This window comes from Mustela nivalis, assembly GCF_964662115.1.
Source record: "Mustela nivalis genome assembly, chromosome: 3".
NCBI lineage: Eukaryota > Metazoa > Chordata > Mammalia > Carnivora > Mustelidae > Mustela > Mustela nivalis.
The window spans coordinates 114603580-114623365 of NC_139022.1; the positions used below are offsets into that span (position 1 = coordinate 114603580).

At 39.6% G+C, this 19786-nt stretch overlaps 1 protein-coding gene across 1 annotated transcript in view; it reads left to right on the plus strand.

The window, feature by feature from the left end:
- The window catches only part of FBN2 (fibrillin 2), a 247924-nt gene that overhangs the window by 207475 nt on the left and 20663 nt on the right, over window positions 1-19786 (plus strand). Inside the window, exons 45-54 of the mRNA XM_082723375.1 lie at window positions 959-1075; window positions 2894-3022; window positions 3459-3578; window positions 6702-6827; window positions 9332-9484; window positions 10265-10330; window positions 10611-10736; window positions 11319-11438; window positions 12411-12533; window positions 13220-13351. Of these exons, the coding sequence (XP_082579501.1) occupies window positions 959-1075; window positions 2894-3022; window positions 3459-3578; window positions 6702-6827; window positions 9332-9484; window positions 10265-10330; window positions 10611-10736; window positions 11319-11438; window positions 12411-12533; window positions 13220-13351 (1212 nt within the window). The remainder of the gene's footprint in view (window positions 1-958; window positions 1076-2893; window positions 3023-3458; window positions 3579-6701; window positions 6828-9331; window positions 9485-10264; window positions 10331-10610; window positions 10737-11318; window positions 11439-12410; window positions 12534-13219; window positions 13352-19786) is intronic.

The window sequence follows — 19786 nt, forward strand, 5'->3', positions numbered from 1 at the left end:
GGAGGATCTAGCACTCTTTGCTTGAACTTTCTGAGAATGCTTGCTCATGCGTGCTTCTTTTGGCTGTACTCTGTGAGAGATAGAACATGATTTTTGCTAAAAAATATTTGAGGTTTGATTCAGAAATTCATATGGAGAAAACATGCCCTCAATCCTAATAATTAATTTATGATAAAAGTCAGCGAGACTCAAAAAAAAAAAAAAAGTCAGTGAGACTCCTTGTAATCTCTTTTTTAAAAAGATTTATTTGAAAGAGATCACAGGTAGGCAGAGAGGCAGGCTGTGGGTGGAGGGATGGGGGAGGGAGCAGGCTCCCCGCTGAGGAGAGAGCCCCATGCCACGGATCCCAGGCCCCTGAGATCATGACCTGAGCTGAAGGCTGCTGAAGGCACTGAGAACCTAGGTGCCCCAATAACCTCTCTTAAACAAAGCTTTCTTTCTAAGGAACAGTACCCTTTTTTGCACAGAAGAGTTCCAAGAGCCTAGAATTCATTGTCTAGGGAATCTATTTTCTTATATGAGGATGACCTTTCTAAATATATTTTTAATTCCATTTTTTAAAGGCTTATAATAATACTAAGTTCTAGTGGACTTCTTATTTGGATTCTACTAATTCATAAAATTCAGGAAACTGAAATCTACCTTTATTATACTGATCAGATTAGGTTGTGCAAATTTCTGAGGGAGTGGTGTTGATAATGATTGAATAGAACAAATTGTTTAGTGTTTCAAACAATTGGTTTCCTTACAGTTGACCAGCAAACCCATTCATTAAAGCATCTGCATTAAGGGAATGCTGGCTTAGCATACTCATTTCCCTAAAATGAACACGGGTTCCTAAGTATTAAATGAGGAAAATCTAAGTGAGTCAGTATTTTTTTAAAAAAATGTAAATGTGTAACCAGCTCTGTATTGCTGCTTAAAAATTGAATTCCTTGGAGCCACTATTTCTTTGTAGATGTTGATGAGTGTGAGCGACATCCATGTGGGAATGGAACTTGTAAAAACACGGTTGGATCCTACAACTGTCTCTGCTACCCAGGGTTTGAACTCACTCATAATAACGATTGCCTGGGTAAGTACTCTGTCCTCTGTGGCTACCGTTTGCTGTTGGCACAGTATACTGAAATAAGGAATAAATCCAAAGAGTAAATCAGATGTTTTATTATTAAAACACAAATAGGTGATAAAAGATATGTAATAACATTGACTAATTTCCAATTAACTAAAGCTGTAGTACTGGTTTAAGTAATCACAAGACAGTCTGTCGTCAGTCAGTCATTCGGTCAGTGTCGGGGAGGGGTGACATGCAGATAATAGAAAATCTGCTGGGATTGCTCTATGGTTTAGGGTGGCTTCTACCCCTTCAATGGGATCAGATATAGACCTGTCATTGTTTCAGTGCTATTGCAAGTATTTCCTATAATTTATTCTTGTTTTATATGCAAATACTGACAGTGTCCAACTTAAAAACATGTTGCGTCTTTAAACTTCATTTTCTGTCAGCCTTGGAAACGAGGGATTCCTTTTCCCACAGAGAGGGGGAATTGGGTCTACGTCTCCACATTAGCCCTCAGAAACCTATTTGATTTCAATTTTGAACAACCGTAAATTTTCACAGGAAAGTGGAAGTGTCTGCTATGCATGGTACAGAATTTTATTGTGTGCCCCTAAACAACAATGATTAAAACAAGAATTAATAATGAGTAGGGGAGTTTCCTTAAGTCAGTGGAGAGCATGGTAGGAGGAAGCACGAACAGATGCTGAGCACATGTCTGTTTACCATACACAAGGCACTGTGCTGGTGTTTCATGGTGGACATTCCTTCATTCACATGGTCCCATAAGGTATGTGACAGCAACACTGCCTGTCGACCATTCCAGACCAGTGCTGCTCACACCACCTCCAGCCTCTGATGTATGCCAGCACAGGCTCCTCTCAGTTTTGGTTTTTCTTTTCTGTTTTGTATGTATGTATGTATTTGAGAGAGCTCATGCACAGACACATGTGCATGTGCATGTGAGTTGGGGGAGGGCAGAGGGAGAGAGTGTTCAAGCAGACTCTGTGCTGAGCATGAGGTCCAATGGAGGGCTCGATCTTGGGACCCTGAGACCATGACCTCAGCTGAAATCAAAAGTCAGACGCTTAACCAGCTGAGCCACCCAAGCACCCCTGTTTGTATTTTTTTCCCAAATTCTGCCACTGTGAAAAAATTTAGAGCTAACGACATTTTTTTCAACTACCACCTTCTTACCAATAATTTCTCAGACCCTTTGTACAACCAGGGAGAACTAAAGACACCGATAATGGCTCTGATCTAAACACAGCCTTCAGAAACCTACAATAATTAATTAATTACTCCAATGTAGTCAGCCCTAAGTTTTGCTGAAACTTAAGATTTTTTTTCTTTCAAGTTCTTTACTTTGTCAGTAAAATACATGTTAGCAGTTCTAGAGTATATTTAATATAATTGATTTTTCTATATTTAATATGCTCTATTATCTGTGCTTTGAATAGTGTCAGCTTATCTCCATGTACAGTCATCTGCAAACTGGGCCATCAGGTTAAGTGTGTATACCGTCTGGTCTCCAAGGAAAGAAATAGTCTTCATTTGAAAAGAACAGAGAACTTCACCATAAACCTTCAGTTTTTATCTGGCTATAAATTTGAGTTCTATTAATATCAAAACTTAGGGGTTGAAATATAGTAGGGATCTCCGTGACTGTATTAGTCACATACTGCTTCCACTGGGAGCTGTTTTTCTCTGTGTTGATGAGGATTGCAGTGAAGTGTATTTGAAAACGTGTGGCAGTCAATATGTTTTTACATTGGAACATGTAATAATATATGTGTAAGAGTTCTTTCTGAAAAGCTTATTCCCGTTTGCTTACAGATATAGATGAATGCAGCTCCTTTTTTGGTCAGGTGTGCAGAAATGGACGGTGTTTCAATGAAATTGGCTCCTTCAAGTGTTTATGTAATGAAGGTTATGAACTGACTCCAGATGGCAAGAACTGCATCGGTAACTATCTACCAAGTAAACAGTCTTTGTGTTGTTGTGTTAAATAATGATGTGACTTTCCACCCCACTCCCCGCCAGCACACACTTGGAAACCCTCTAACATTTCATTCGATCATCTGATTATTTGACCAATATAAGATACCATGGGAAATTTGGGTGTAAGGAATATCACCAGCAATTGGGAATGGCTTGTCTGAAATGTTTTCACTGGAAGAGAGCTTGGGGATATCCATGACACCATAAAAGGAAACGAAACAACCCAGGAAAACCAGCCTCTTGCCAAATGAGTAATATGCAAGATGGCAGAAGAGTATCTTAGGGCATGTTGTCCATAGTGACCCAACAGATCAGAGAGACCAAGTTGAATTCACATTAACATCATTTGGCAACAAGGACCTCATAGTTAAGTCATTTTTTGTCTTGTTTCTCTTTAAAGATACTAATGAGTGTGTCGCTCTCCCTGGCTCTTGTTCTCCTGGTACCTGTCAGAATTTGGAGGGGTCCTTCAGATGCATCTGTCCCCCGGGGTACGAAGTGAAAAGCGAGAACTGCATCGGTAAGGTTAACACTTGTTCTGGGCTCCACGAAATATTCAGTCTGAGACCCAAGCCAGACCCTATAGCAGGACAGTAAATGCAAACCACGGCCGGCAGGCTCACCCACGGAATTAAACATAGCGCTACCTACAGCTGCTTCACTGAACCATCAGAATCAATTTGAAGGTAGAATGGTGGGAACAAAGCATTTAGGAACATGGGGTTTTTCATTAACAGAAATGTTATACCAGTCAAAGAATTTTCAGTGCACTCTTAATCTTTTTTCCAAATGTCAACAAGAGACTTTCTACTGAATTGAAAGAGAGTCTACAAAAATTGTAATCTTTGGCAACCAATTTTAAAACAGCTATTAAAGGTGTCTAGAGTCCTAGAAATGTGGAGCAGAAAATCTTGACCACGCTGTTGAGACATTTTTTTCCTTGGGAAGGCCTCATGTCAAAACAGAAAATATTAATCCATTTGTCGTGACAGATGTTTTTCTGCTGAAACTCCTCCAGCATACAAGAATACTGTAACCACATCAAAAGTTGGTTCCAGAATTGCCTGGTGAGCATGATGAAGGCGGACCTTTTTACAGTTACTTAATTTCACTTTTATACAAATTATTTTTTACAGTCTTGTTGAAATTCAGAAGCACCATCCTAGTGTGGTTCTTCTAACATGAAATGATTACTGAGGGGTTTTTTGCCTTTGATTTATCCAATTTAAAAAAAAAAAATTGCTCTGTGTAGTCCTACTGTTCACTTTCCAGGGACTCAGAACTGAAGGAGACAGTTTACTCCATTAAATTTAATTATTTTTCAGACCATGTGATTTCATATACTGGATACCCCAAGTCATTCCAGTTCAGTTTTTATATCTTTTCCCTTTCTTTTTTTTTTTTTTTTTTTTTTTTTTTTTTAAAGATTTTATTTATTTATTTGACAGAGAGAAATCACAAGTAGATGGAGAGGCAGGCAGAGAGAGAGAGAGAGGGAAGCAGGCTCCCTGCCTAGCAGAGAGCCCGATGTGGGACTCGATCCCAGGACCCTGAGATCATGACCTGAGCCGAAGGCAGTGGCTTAACCCACTGAGCCACCCAGGCGCCCTATCTTTTCCCTTTCTTGATCTGCATACTGGGTGCATTGTAAAACTATCTGGTGTTTTTAATCCTTAAAACATAGTAAAGACTAGAAGCATCTTAATAACTTTCTTGAAAACTAAAAATATCTTTCCTTTTTTTTTAAAGATTTTATTTATTTATTTGACAGACAGAGATCACAGGTAGGCAGAGAGGCAGGCAGAGAGAGAGGAGGAAGCAGGCTCCCTGCTGAGCAGAGAGCCCGATGCAGGGCTTGATCCCAGGACCATGAGATCATGACCTGAGCCGAAGGCAGAGGCTCAGGTGCCCCAGATCTTTCCTTTTTTAAATTTTCTTTATTCCATATTTAATCTCAGTTCTTCTTTAGCCCTTTATTCCATCTTTTATGGGACAATGACAATAACAATGTGTCAGCAATTAGAAGGAAAAAGAAAACATGTATTTCTCTGTATCAGAAAAGCTCACCTACCTTTTCTCTTCATGAAAAAAAAAAAAATTGTGATTCAGTAACCTTTTATTCAACTGCATAAATTTTTTTTTCCTCATCCATCATTAGCAACACTCCTATTTTGCATCTCTGAAAAAATGATCTTTACTTCATTATAAGACTTACTTTCTTTAGCCTAGAATCTTTTCTACCAATTTTACCCAGATGAAATGATTCTTACACACACTTACACAAACATACACATATCACACATGTACACACACACAAATTCATTACATCTTTCAGTGTGTGCTACATTGAATGATTGGCACCTTTTAGGTGCTGGGAATGTAAAAAGATACACTCATACCTTTAGGTAACCAGAAAAAAAAAAGACCTATTTTGTAATAGGTAAAGCTGCCTTATAAAGACATCCTTGCCATTCAGTGTGACAGATGTAAGAGCACAAGCTAGGGCTGTGAGGACAGTGGTTAAAAGAATGGCAAGTCAAGGAAGCTCATCCCAAAGGACTGGTGACTTTTGAGGTGGCTTCTAAATGTTGAACAGGAATTGACTAATCAGAGAAAGGAACAGAAGAGAGGTGCCTGGAAAACACAGGCACCCGGGGTGTGGGAAGGGGCAGTGAGTGGGCTCAGAAGACTGAACTCAGTCCTGCAGGCAGTGTGGAACAGGGCAAGATTCGGTTTTTGGTTTTTGTTTTTTTTTAAAGAAAGGGCATGGTATGATTCACTAAAATTCTACAAATATAAACAGAGAATGTAGTATGTGCCTGACCCCGTGCTAGTCTGAGCAGGCAGCAGTGACCCGGACAGGTGTATCCTGTCCTTGTGGAGCTGGCATTCTAATGTGGCCGGAACTGTGTAACATTTCCTCACTCCGGATGATAACTCCCTAAATAAGGACTTCCGATGGGGGGAAGGGGAGGCCAAATATCACTGGTAAAGAATCCATATATACTTGAGGGACCCTTTCCAGGGTACCATGGGAATGATGAAATTCTCAAACCATGTCTGAGTCCCCTTGGTTCCATGGGCACAGATTTTCAAGTAGACAGCCTGGTGGCAGTGTGAGGGCACAAGAGGGAGACATGGCAGTCTATTAGAAGATTTACGGTAATCCTGGTGGCTGGGGAAGTTGAGTTTGAAAGCCCAGAAGAGGTGGAAGTAACGGGGCACATGCTGCCTGCATCTAGAGTACAGGAGGAATAAAGGTGATCTTAAACTGGATGGGCCGGAGAGGATCATCAGAGGAGACCTGTTGCGGCCGTGACACCACGTGACTAGGATACTGAACTGGTCACGTGGGATAAGAAGGTGGATTTATACACAGCCCTAGGGATCAGGTGCAGGGAGGTGGAGTTCTCTTGGGCGTCTGGGCTATGTGGTTGATTGAAACTGGATATAATCTTTGAATTCTGAAGAGATAATAGTTTCCTTTTAAAGAACAAGTTATACCTACACATTATATACTCTCGTTTCATATTAAATAATCAGTGGCTAGCAAATAGTGGTAGGATGGACAAATTGTTTATTTTCAAAGACTGAACAGTATATTGATTTACTTAAATTAATACATTCTCCTGCTCTTGTCCAGATATAAATGAATGTGATGAAGATCCCAACATCTGTCTCTTTGGTTCCTGCACCAATACTCCTGGGGGCTTCCAGTGCATCTGCCCACCTGGCTTTGTACTGTCTGATAATGGACGCAGATGCTTTGGTAAGCTTTGGAATGACTTCTCTGTCATCATTTGCTCTTAGGAACATCATAGCTAGACAGTAAACCCTCATGGAAGTGTAGGTCACTACAAAGTACATGTCTATGGCAAATATGTCTAGGTTTAAAAAATTAGGTCTCAAAACTGTGTGCACTGGACACTTCTAAGGTATTTTGAGTTTTTGGATCTGTTTCCACATTTTCTTTTTTTGGTCAAAAATCTTTATCTTAAATCTGAAAAATAACCTAAAACTCCTTTGCTTTCCCCTTTGGACACATGATTTTAAGTTTTAACTCTTGTGAATTACGCCTAAGATTTTAATTATGGGATATTGGCAAATTTATACATTTTTAATGAAATATACAAAGTCATATATATATATATATACCAACATAACTTTTAAATTCAGGCTTCTAGAAAGCTAACTTAGAAGCCCACACTATATATACTGAGTAATGATATTGAGTGTTACAGTTATGAATGGATAGAAAGATTGTTGTTGTTGTTTTTAAGATTTTTATTTATTTATTTGATAGAGATCACAAGTAGGCAGAGAGACAGGTGGGGTGGGGGGAGGGGGAAGCAGGCTCCCTGCCAAGCAGAGAGCCCCACGCTGGGCTCGATCCCAGGACCCTGAGACCATGACCTGAGCCGAAGGCAGAGGCTTAACCCGCTGAGCCACCCAGGTGCCCCTGGATAGGAAGATCATTTTTGTCTTGTGATGGGAGTTTAATTCGATGGCCCATCAGAGCCGCAGCTCAGACTCTATAAGTGAAGTATTATTTTAAATAGTAGGAACAACATTTATACATATTTGTGAAAAGATAGAACAATGCTTATACTGTATTTTTAATTTGTAGGCATAGTTCTCAAGCAGAAATTATCTATCCTTAATAGAGATGAACATAGATAAGCATCATAATGTTTGTTTATAACCAGATTACATATTAATCGACTTATTTATATTCTTTTTTTTTTTTTATTAAAGATTTTTTTTTTTATTTATATATTTGACAGAGAGAGATCACAAGTAGGCAGAGAGGCAGGCAGAGAGAGAGAGAGAGAGAGAGGAGGAAGCAGGCTCCCTGCTGAGTAGAGAGCCCGATGCGGGACTCGATCCCAGGACCCTGAGATCATGACCTGAGCCGAAGGCAGCGGCTTAACCCACTGAGCCACCCAGGCGCCCCACGACTTATTTATATTCTAACATCTTAGCTCTCAGTCTCATTCAATGAAGTTCTTGTACAATGAAGTTCTTGAACTTCTTTCCTATGCCTCTTTTTTCAAGGTAATAAATCTCAAAGGAAATCAAATTAAGTTCTCTATGCTTTTTAACATCCTATTTGCAAACTGTTATCTTGTCTTACTGTGTACAAACAATATGCTAGAAGTAAAAGGAAAAATATTAACAGAGAATACCAATAAAATTAATTTTCCCAGGTCATAAAATCTAAGACCAATAAATCCACAATGAAGGGATTAAAAAAGGTCAGCATTCATTGCTCTGTTATTTTTCATCACTTTCTGCTTTCTGGGCAATGCTTACAGCATTTCTACAGGACCATTTCTTCAGGCTCATGCATAGTGCTTGGCATCTAGTAACCTCTTTTAACTACAGTTGTTATTTTAATACCCTTCTCAGCACTGTCCATAGTGCCAAGCACCGAGCACCAAGTGGGGCTCAATAAATTCTCACTATCAGATGTTTATTCATTGCCTGTCAAGCTGCCCACCCCAAGCTTTTAGATACCTGTGAAATAAAGCTGTATAAGACATACACACACACACACACACACACATACACACAAAATGGAAGTAAGTTAAATTTGACTTTACTTATGCTATCTGAACCTAACACATAGTAGACAAATCATTTTTTTTTACTTTTATGCATTTATATGCTAAAGGAGAGAGGAGAAACATTGCTTTAAATCTAGAGAGACTGAGTATATTATACGATGGAGTATAGAGGGTTGGACTGCTTTGACCACCATGTCATATTGGCAATTTTCAAAGGTGGTATGGAAATCTGAGCCTGTTTCCACATTTTCTAACATCATATTGAAAAATTACTATTTTATTCACTTACTATTATTATTGCCTCACAGTTCCATTTGTTGTTGGTATAGATTTTTTTCTGGACACCGGTATATGAGCTGCTTTTAATGTGAATGGATTTACTGAAAGTTATGTAGAATATTTTTGTTAGGTGATTATGTAACAGTAGAAGAAGAGACAGGGAAATAATCTTACTGCTGAGCATCACTTCTCAGGTTTCCTAGAGACATTATAAAAACATTTTAAACATTTTAAATAATTACACCAGATTTTATAGACAGGTCAGTGTAAGTTGGCATGTGAAATCAGCCATGGAGGTTTTCCAGACCTTTCAGTTGCTAATCGGATCTGCACCATGTGTTCATCCCATGAGAAACCTTCCGTCAGAAACAGTTACACACAGAGTACTCTTCTTACTGACCCATGTGATGTTTGCTTTCTTGACTAGATACCCGCCAGAGTTTCTGCTTCACAAACTTTGAAAATGGAAAGTGCTCTGTACCCAAAGCTTTCAACACCACCAAGGCCAAATGCTGCTGTAGTAAAATGCCGGGAGAGGGCTGGGGGGACCCCTGTGAGCTGTGCCCCAAAGATGACGAAGGTGAGAACTACCACTTTGTGCGGTTTGGGAATGACTGTCAGCCACCTTAACTGTATGTAACTGATGGATATTTTGAAGACGAAATTCATCCCTCATGTCTAAACTATAAAGTTCCCTGCGTACCCCCGTCTGAGGGACCCCATCTCCACTTGTGTATTCAGCATGTGTGGACACAGCTAGAGTTCCCATTACTTCATTCCCCTTTTGCCCCCTGCCTGAGGTTAGCAGTGCTTGCTTTCAATGGAATTAATTTGAGATGTGCAGGGCAGGAGATGTATTCCCAACTGCTGCATGGATCCCACGTGGGGATCGGATCCCAGGCTGCAGCTCTCAGAATCTTACATAAAATGGCGAGGAGCTGAGTCAGCACAAGGGCCATTTATGGGATGAGACCAAGAGCCTCCCAGGTCTTGTGTTCCTGCAGCCTAGGTGTAGGGTGCTTCCCAGCAGGCTCAGAACTAGCTTGGTCTCTAGGTCGACGTCGCTCCCCTGTGTCCTGGGCAGAGGGCGCTCTGGCTGCTGGGCATTAAAGGAGCAAACATATAGAAACAGCCCTTGGTAGGCAGCACCCTGGGAGGCACTGGGCGAGCCTAGGTGACCTGCTCTAAGTAGTCTCACTGTTGCTTTTGAAATAAACCATAACAATAAAATAAGGCTCTTGTTAAAAGCAGTTTTGTACATGAAGAATAAGTAGGATTTCAAGTATACCATTAATCATTTCTGAAGTTCTCCGATAGCTGAGACTCTTCAATAATGGGGAATTTGTGTTCTTCTCTATAGTTGCTTTCCAGGACTTGTGTCCTTATGGCCACGGAACAGTTCCAAGTCTTCATGATACTCGTGAAGGTGTGGTTTGTTGTATTTTATTCCTATAATATGTTTATATAAATTGTACATTTATTCTATAAATCATTTTACTATATAACATACTGTATATTTTAATGTATACATACAGTATTATATATTGTGCATTATATTTATCAGGCTACATTGTATACAAAATGTAAGTATCTGATAAAAGAAATGTTTATATGTTTTATAAATTTCAAATATCTGTTAACAGATACACAGGGTTTTGATGTATCTTTTTATATTGAGGAAATTTATGGATAATTCTTTATTTTAGATGTCAACGAATGCCTTGAGAGCCCAGGCATTTGTTCAAATGGTCAGTGTATCAATACAGATGGGTCTTTTCGCTGTGAATGCCCAATGGGTTACAACCTGGATTATACTGGAGTACGCTGTGTGGGTGAGTGCTGACTCCACATTACACACTTGGAAAGTTCTAATTCTCATATTCTAGGCACCCTGAGTGGTGGAAGGATTTACAGAGCCAGTATCAGTAGCTAGTAACTGCTTTTTCTTCTCCCGCCTTACATTTTCCAGTAGATCTGGTTTATGTGAATAAGGAGAGAGTTGCCCAACCTGTGCCTTCAACCAAATATACAAACTCTGATGTGCCTAGAGCTTTATAGTTGCCAAAACCAGTAATAGGAAAGAGCTCCATTTTACCTTATGGCTTTCCACACCTGCTCTTGTAGCAGAAGATGACACCCCACTATGGGTTTGTAACTTTTAGGGGTGGCTGTCTGGGGACTCGGAGCTTGACACAGCTGATCCCCAGGGCTCCTCTGCACTGAATTAAGGCCAGCCAGCCATCCAAGGCCAAGGAGGGTGCAGAGTTGGGTGTGCCCTGTAGAGATCCCGGAAATGTGTGCAGGCCAGGTTAGTTTAGATTCAGCTGTAGAGTTCGGTGATTAATCAGTTGCACATAACATATGCTCATATTAAACTAAAACTCCGCAAATTGCTTGGCACTTTCTCTTCTCAGATACTGATGAATGTTCCATTGGCAATCCATGTGGGAATGGTACATGCACCAATGTTATTGGGAGTTTTGAATGCAACTGCAATGAAGGCTTTGAGCCAGGGCCTATGATGAATTGTGAAGGCAAGTGATACTTTTCTTAATTATTATTTCTATAGAAAGCGTTTCTCATTGTCTCAGCTTTTACTTCTGTGGCTTTGATATTCTACTGATGATTATGTTCATCACAAATATCTTTTCCTTTACCCTGGTGAGCATAGTTCTAGTTGCTACTTTAAAGCCCTTGTCTGGCAGCATCTTGGTCACCTCAGAGTTGACATCTCTGGTGGTATTTTTCACTTGAAGTTGGCATTCCATTTTCTTGGCTCCTCAGCAGGTTAGAGAATTTGGGATTATACCATGGATGTTGTGAGTGATATCTTCGGAATCAGTTGTATTACTTTGAAGAATGTTGATGCTTTTGTTTTAGCAGGCAGTTAACCTTGGTGAACATAAAAGCAGAGTGTTAGGCTGACGGAAGTTAGTGGTTCAGATTTCAGTTTCTTTTTTAAGCCCCAGAGTGGCTAGCTTCTTTGATTTTGCCCCATACATGCATGGTTAAGTTAGCAACATAGGCCTTTATGCCAAAAAAAAAAAAAAGTGTGTCTTTATCTTTGGCCCTCTCCTATCTGGGGCTCCCCATCACTCTTGAGCAGCCTTGGTTGCCCCTAGATCTCTTCCTGATTGCTCTGGATAGAAGCTCAGGAAGTTTCTACTGAAGATATACCTGCCAGGTGCTGCTCCTGCCAGAACTATGGCCATCCACAGGGTAATTTCAGAAAAAATAAAAATAAACAAAGAAAAAAGCTAGGAATTTATGTCTTGTTTGTTTGCTGAGTTTCAGCTCATCACTAGGAACTACTTCAGGTAGTTGTTTCTGTTTTTGTTTTTGTTTTTAGTTTATAGTTGCTACTTGTTAGAGGATGAGTTCGTAGGTTACCACTTCTCTATACCAGTGTTGGGAGTTCTGTTATCTTACTGCTTTCTCTATGACCAGTATCATGTAAACAATTACAACTGTAGGCTCAGGACATGCCTGCCTGTTTCCTTGATCAGATATCAATGAGTGTGCCCAGAACCCACTGCTGTGTGCTTTCCGCTGCATGAACACCTTTGGGTCCTATGAATGCACATGCCCGATTGGCTACGCCCTCAGGGAAGACCAGAAGATGTGCAAAGGTAAGGCAGCGGGAAAGAGAATAGTTAACACTACATTTGCCACACTGGAAATGTATTTTAATGATCTTATAGTTCTTTACTATCTTCTTCTAGAGTTTATAGACATGTATATGACATTTTGCTGGTAGATTCCCACACTAGATAACAAGACACTGGATGGTCTACCCCAGCAAGTCAAAGATAAAACGGATTGAAGAGCCCACCATTGTCACACTCTTGGGCTCTTACTAAAGCAAAGATTGCCTTTCCTGAACTACTCTTTTTACTGTATTATTTATTTAAATTCAGTTAGCCAACATGTAGAACATCAGTTTCAGCTGTAGAGTTCAGTGATTAATCAGTTGCACTTAACACCCACTGCTCATCACATCTTGTGCCCTCCTTAATCCCATCTCCCAGTTATCCCATCCCCCCACCCACCTCCCCTCCAGCAACCCTGTTTGTTTCTTACAATTCAGAGTCTCTCATGGTTTTTCTCCCTCTCTGATGATGTCCCATTCAGTTCTTTCCTGAACTTCCTGTCATTAGGACCAATGCCAAAGCTTTCATAAATCTAGAATATAGCTAAGAGTTGGAAGAGACTTGGCTCCTCCTTTCTCTATCACACAGCAGCATTTTAAGAGCCAGGAACCCAAAACAGTAGACTGCTCCTAAGAGTTTTGTTTTTCATTGAAAATATTTTCTAGATCTGGATGAATGTGCTGAAGGGCTCCATGACTGTGAGTCTAGAGGCATGATGTGCAAGAACCTGATCGGCACCTTCATGTGCATCTGCCCACCTGGCATGACACGACGGCCAGACGGAGAGGGCTGTGTGGGTAAGCTGCACGGCGCGGTGTCTCCTTACTCAATATGCCTGCCTCGAGACAGACTGACCATACTATGCAAGACCCATCCTCACTTCAGGCCAATTCTTTTTCTAGCTCTTTCAAGGCTGTTCTGTAGCTGGAATTCTTCATTTTGGGGGCCGCGCCTGTAGAATGTGGTTTGGATCATGCAGTGCCAGTGAGGCCTGTCCTTGCTTTCATCCTTCTATGTCCTGTAAATTTAAAACACTTAATGGAGAAGTGTAGGACAACTCCTTGAAACAATTCTGCTTGTGTAGCGAAATAGAGGAGTGGGTGTTCTTATTTTGTATCATCCCATCAGTGAGGAGAGGAAGAGGCAGATCATCTCCAGACATCGTCACAGGTTGGGTAGGTCTGTGACTTGGCCGTATTGTTTGTAACATACTTGGACCTCAGTTAATTCATGTGTAAGTGGAGGAGGTGAGGCTGGCTCTCTAAGTTGGCTTTGGGAATCTAAAATGTTTGGTTTTGTGGTACATGTCACAGTCTCCTAACACGTACAGTGGCCGTGGCCATGGCCGCCTGGCCCGTTTATCTCAGCATTTGTTTCCCCAAAGTGCTGGCACCTGGAATGGTGCAATCCAGTTTTCTTCCTCCTTGATATCATTCCCCCATCTTCTTTTTTTTTTTTTAGTAGACTGACTTTTTTTTTTTTTTAAGATTTTATTTATTTATTTGACAGAGAGAGATCACAAGCAGGCAGAGAGGCAGGCAGAGAGAGAGGAGGAAGCAGGCTCCCTGCTGAGCAGAGAGCCCGATGCGGGGCTCAATCCCAGGACCCCAAGATCATGACCTGAGCCGAAGGCAGCAGCTTAACCAATGAGCCACTGAGGCAACCCTCCCCCATCTTGAATTAAGAATCTTCTGTTAGGATCCTAGCCTCCAATCCCTTGAAAATTGTGGGGGTATATGGAGGGACATATGAAGATAGTGAAAAATGTCTTATTTTGGAGAAAAAGATCACAAAATAAGATTTCTGAAAAATTAACCTATCAGTGATTGGTATCAGTGATTGCCTGGTACTAGAAGCCACAACTGGAGAGTAGCTACAAAAGGACACCAGGGACCTCTTTGGGAGCTGGAAACTTTTTTTTTTTATGATGCTATTTGTGGGCTCTTTTTTCTTTTTTTTTAAATTAACATAGAATGTATTATTTGCTTCAGGGGTACAGGAGCCATCAGTCTTACACAGTTCACAGCACTCACCATAGCACATACCCTCCCCAATGTCCATAACCCAGCCACCCTATCCCAAACCCACCACCCGCCAGGAACTGTCAGTTTATTTTGCAAGATTAAGAGTCTCTCATGGTTTGTCTCCCTCCTGATCCCATCTTGTTTCATTTCTTCCCTCCATCCCTCCCATTACCCCCGACCCTGCCTCTCAAATTCCTCATATCAGAGAGATTACATAATTGTCTTTCTCTGATTGACTTATTTCACTTAGCATAATACCCTCTAGTTCCATCCATGTCATTGCAAATGGCAAGATTTTGTGGGGTTTTTGATGGCTGCAGTAGTATTCCATTGTGTATATATACCACATGTTCTTTATCCATTCATCTGTTGATGGACATCTAGGTTCTTTCCATAGTTTGGCTATTGTGGACATTGCTGCTATAAACATTCAGGTGCCTGTGCCCCTTCATATCACTACATTTGTATCTTTAGGATAAATACCCAGTAATGCGATCGCTGGGTCATAGAGTAGCTCTATTTTCAACTTTCTGAGGAACCTCCATACTGTTTCCCAGAGTGGCTGAACCACCTTGCATTCCCACCAACAGTGTAGGAGGGTTCCCCTTTCTCCACATCCTCTCCAACACCTGTTGTTTCCTGACTGGTTAAGTTTAGTCATTCTGACTGGTGTGAGGTGTTATCTCACTGTGGTTTTGATTTGTATTTCCCTGATACCAAGCGATGTGGAGCACTTTTTCATGTGTCTGTTGGCCATCTGGATGTCTTCTTTGCAGAAATGTCTGTTCGTGTCTTCTGCCCATTTCTTGATTGGATTCTTTGTTCTTTCAGTGTTGAGTTTGATAAGTTCTTTATAGATTTTGGATACTAGCCCTTTATTTGATAGGTCATTTGCAAGCATCTGGGAGATGGAAATTTCTAAAAGTGGATTGTGGTGATGACTGCACAACTCTGTAACTTACTAAAAATCACTGACTTGTGCACTTAAGATATGCAGATTTTATAGCAAGTAAATTACACCTGAAAAAAGCGATTTGAAAAAGTGAATCTAACACAGGAGGAGAGATACAAGGATATTCACTCCAACTTTTTTCATAGTAACAACAACAACAACAAAAAGGACTAGAAAACAACCCAAATGCCCATCACAGGAAGACAGTGAAATAAACATGGCATTTCGATACTGTTAGATGTCACACAACAGGATCAGGGGAGTATGTACATGTGTATATACGGAAGTAGAACTCTAAATGTCTACTTACAAAACAATACATAATATGTCATATTTTAAAGAAAATTATAATGCTATGTTTTTTGTAGGTATGTATGTAAGCAAGTGAATACACAGGAAAAATTTTTAAATTTTTGCAGAAGATAAACCCCACTTCACAGAAGGAATTACCCTGAGGGAAGATACTAGGATTAGAGGGTACTACTCTAAAGCGAATTCAAACTTAGCTGTCAGTTTTAATTTTTTACAAAACAGTGGAATTTGTGAATTACATGTGTAGTATAAAATTAATTTTTAAATGTCTGCAACAACTGATGAGATTGATTTCACAGTTTCTCTTAATCTCTTAGGTATTTAATTCTATATACACTACTTATTAAAGTTAAAAATAGATGACACCAGAGGTACAGTTATGCAGTGGTTCCTTCAGAAACACTGTTCTCCCACAATCTGAAAACCTAAAAGATACACCAGACTCCTGAGCCATGTTTACAAACTCCCATATGTTTCTCAGAGTCTCACATGGCTCAGATGCTAACATGCTTGTAATGGTAGGGTACAAGGGGACTGTATGAAAGATAACGTTAACCATCCTTCCTTCCTAGAGTACATGAGATCCATTTCGTTTCCTTCTCTCTAATTTTTTTCTAAATGCTTTGAGTGTGTATGTGTGTTTGAATTTCATCTGGCTACAATACTTAGAAATGTTTTTTTAATACCTGGAAAATTTTTATTTTTATAACCAACGAAATTTTGCTTTATACAGTCACTACAATTACCTGTGAATTTCCTGGGAGCAAGGGAGCAGGCACTGGGACCACATCAGGAACCCAGTTTTCTGGTCCTAAATGTGCCATAAATGAGCTGGGTGACTTGAAAGAGGCTAAATTCTCTTTCCCTCAGTCCCCTCCTCTGTGGAGTGAGAAACTACATGATTTGCGTGGGAGGAGGTAGAGGAAAAGGGTTTTAGTTCTAATATTTATGACCCCATGTGCTTGGTTTTTCAAAGAAAAGACGTAGGGCAGCATTATACATTTTGAATTTCTTCATTGTTAAAAGATGCTACAGAAGATACAGATTCTAAAATATTTCTGATACTCGGGCTTTCGTGACACCATGCCGGTAGCGGAACCTTCTGTAGAACTTTCTTTGATCATTAGAAAACTCTTTGTGGCAAAGTTCCATTTCATACAGACATGTTTTTATAGTTAGAAATTCCATTATAAATAGCCAAATTATTATTATAAATAAAAATTTATTTATTTTTATATAATTATTTTTATATAATAAAAAATTATATATTTTGAATAGTTATCCCTTATCAGATACAACAGATTCTGCAATATACTATGCCCAGTAATTATTTTTAAGTAAATTTTTAAAATAAATAAATGAATAGGAAAACCTAATAAATAGAAAATTTTTACCCAGACCATTAAATTTTAATGAAAATGTTGACAATACTATTGGTTATTCATTTTGAAATGAATAAGATTTATTTCAAAATGAAGTTTGAGGGGCGCCTGGGTGGCTCAGTGGTTAAAGCCTCTGCCTTTGGCTCAGGTCATGATCTCAGGGTCCTGGAATCGAGCTTCACATCGGGCTCTCTGCTCGGCAGGGAGCCTGCTTCTCCTCATCTCTCTCTCTGCCTGCCTCTCTGCCTACTTGTGATCTGTCTGTCAAATAAATTAAAAAATCTTAAAAAAAAATTTATTAAAAAAAAAATGAAGTTTGATAGATCAGTGAGAGGAAGGAAGGCTTTGCTTTTAAGATAATGGAATTTTTTTAAAAAATGTTCCCTCACTCCACCTCCTGAAGATTTAGAAATACAGCTGAGGAGGGAAGAGCGTTATTTATTTAAATGAGGAATGGTCCAAATATGGTCTCTGAAGAATATCTTTCAAATATTATAAAATCTCATTCAAAAACACTGAGAAGGCTCAGTGACATATTCTTCCTTAGACTTTAACAGAATACAGATACCTTTCAAAGTAACTGCCCCAAGTTAAGAGTTCATCCAGCAGCCTTTGAGTAGAAGATTGGGAGCGCACGTGAATGAGAGAAACATTAAATGTTTCTGTAGAAGCCTAGTTCCACACTGAGTGTGAAGAGGGAAAATAGTTGACATGCTAAGAACTTTACTCAGAGCCACAGTGACGTCCTAAATTACCAAGAAACTTGGTATGTACTGTTGGCGGGAACGTAAACTGCTAAGGCCACTAGGTATGGATTTTGGGTTTCCTCAAGAAATTAAATATAGAACCACCATATAACCCAGCATTCCCACTTCTGGGTATATACCCAAAGGAGAAAAGCATTATCTTAATAATGAATGAACTCCACTGTAGCATTATTGGCAATAGCCAAGGTATGGAAACATCCTAAGTGTGTATGAACGGACAAGAAAACACACACACACACACACACACACACACACACACACAGAGGATTCAGGGAATCCTGTCATTTGTGAGAACATATGAATGAACCCAAAGGGCAATATGCAAAGTGAAATAAGCCAGAAAAATACATGGTATCACTTATATGTGGAATCTAAAAAGATAAAAATAAACACATTGAACTCACAGAAATAATGGAGAAAAATATTTGCCAGGGGCTTCTGGGGATAGGGGGGGTGGGGGAGAAAGGGAGAGGCTGGTAAAAGTATACAAACTTACCTGTATAAGATGAATAAGATCTAAGGATCTAATGTGTGATGTGGCAACTATAGCTGATAACACTGTACTATGTAACTGAAATTTGCTAAGAGAACAGAACTTAAATATTTTCACACAGAAAAAGGGCAAATATGTGAGGTAATAGGTGCACTAAATCACTCAAGAGAAAAATCCTTTAACATTATCCCTCAAATAATCTGGAAATAAGAACAAAAATGGAATCAGAGTGCTGAGCGGGAAAAAGGAAAAAGAAATTTGTCCTGAAGGAGAACACAGATGAGGTGCTAGATTTAGTGGTATATGACGTTATTAAAAGAGATAGTTTTTTAAAGATGGAAGTTACAAGAAAATGTGTGTTAAGAGAATAACTCATTAAAAAGGGAGAACTGTGAACTCTTGGAAGGCAATCCAGAGTACAAGTGCAAAGACTGACCTTTGAGAAAAAAACAGAAAATCTTTAACTGTTAAAAAAGACAAGAGGTGGAAAGTGAGGGCCACACAGATGGTTGGTAGTGGAGAGATGGAGGAGTTCTTGTCTCTGTGTGCGGTAGTCATTGTACAAGGTGGGAGTATGGTGGATATATGAAGAAATACAGTAAGGTTGTCAAGGGAGTATTAGTTCCCATTAGAGATTTGAATCATGAGTTAAAGTGACACCTGTTCTGTTCGTGGGTTTGTCATGCTGCATAGACAGAGCTAAGTGCACAAAGACAAGAGCGGTGAACAATACCACAGTCTCTTGCTGGCAGACATGATGTGATTGAGAAATTTTCAAAGGATGAAACACGGAATGTTAGAAATCAGAATTTCATAGGTGGTGCAACATCACACCAAGATATGCCCTAGTGAAATTACAAATGTCAACAACAGAAAAAAGAAAAGAAAAAGGTTACCAGAAGACACTTCTGTTGGCTTTAGGCAACTAGGCAGAAAAGGAAAATGCCTACCAGGTAGGAAGAAGATCAAGACACTTTCTTCAGGTTCTCACACTATCTCTCGTGCCAATGGTAGCAGAGATAACGTAATCTAAAATTATGAGACATATTAGCAGTCTTTCAAGTTATACATCATCAGACATGGAGCAACTCCTTCAGAATGTCCAACAATAGCCCTTCTTAAAATAATTCAGACTATGAAAATACAATCAAAATAAAGATGAACAACATCAGGGATAGCATTAGATCAAGAAGGCAGACTTCGAACCCTCAGATTCTAGAGATAACAGACACCCACCGTTTTTTAAATCCGTAACTTAGTTCAGTATTTTTGTATATACTTTAATATTCCCATAATAAATTT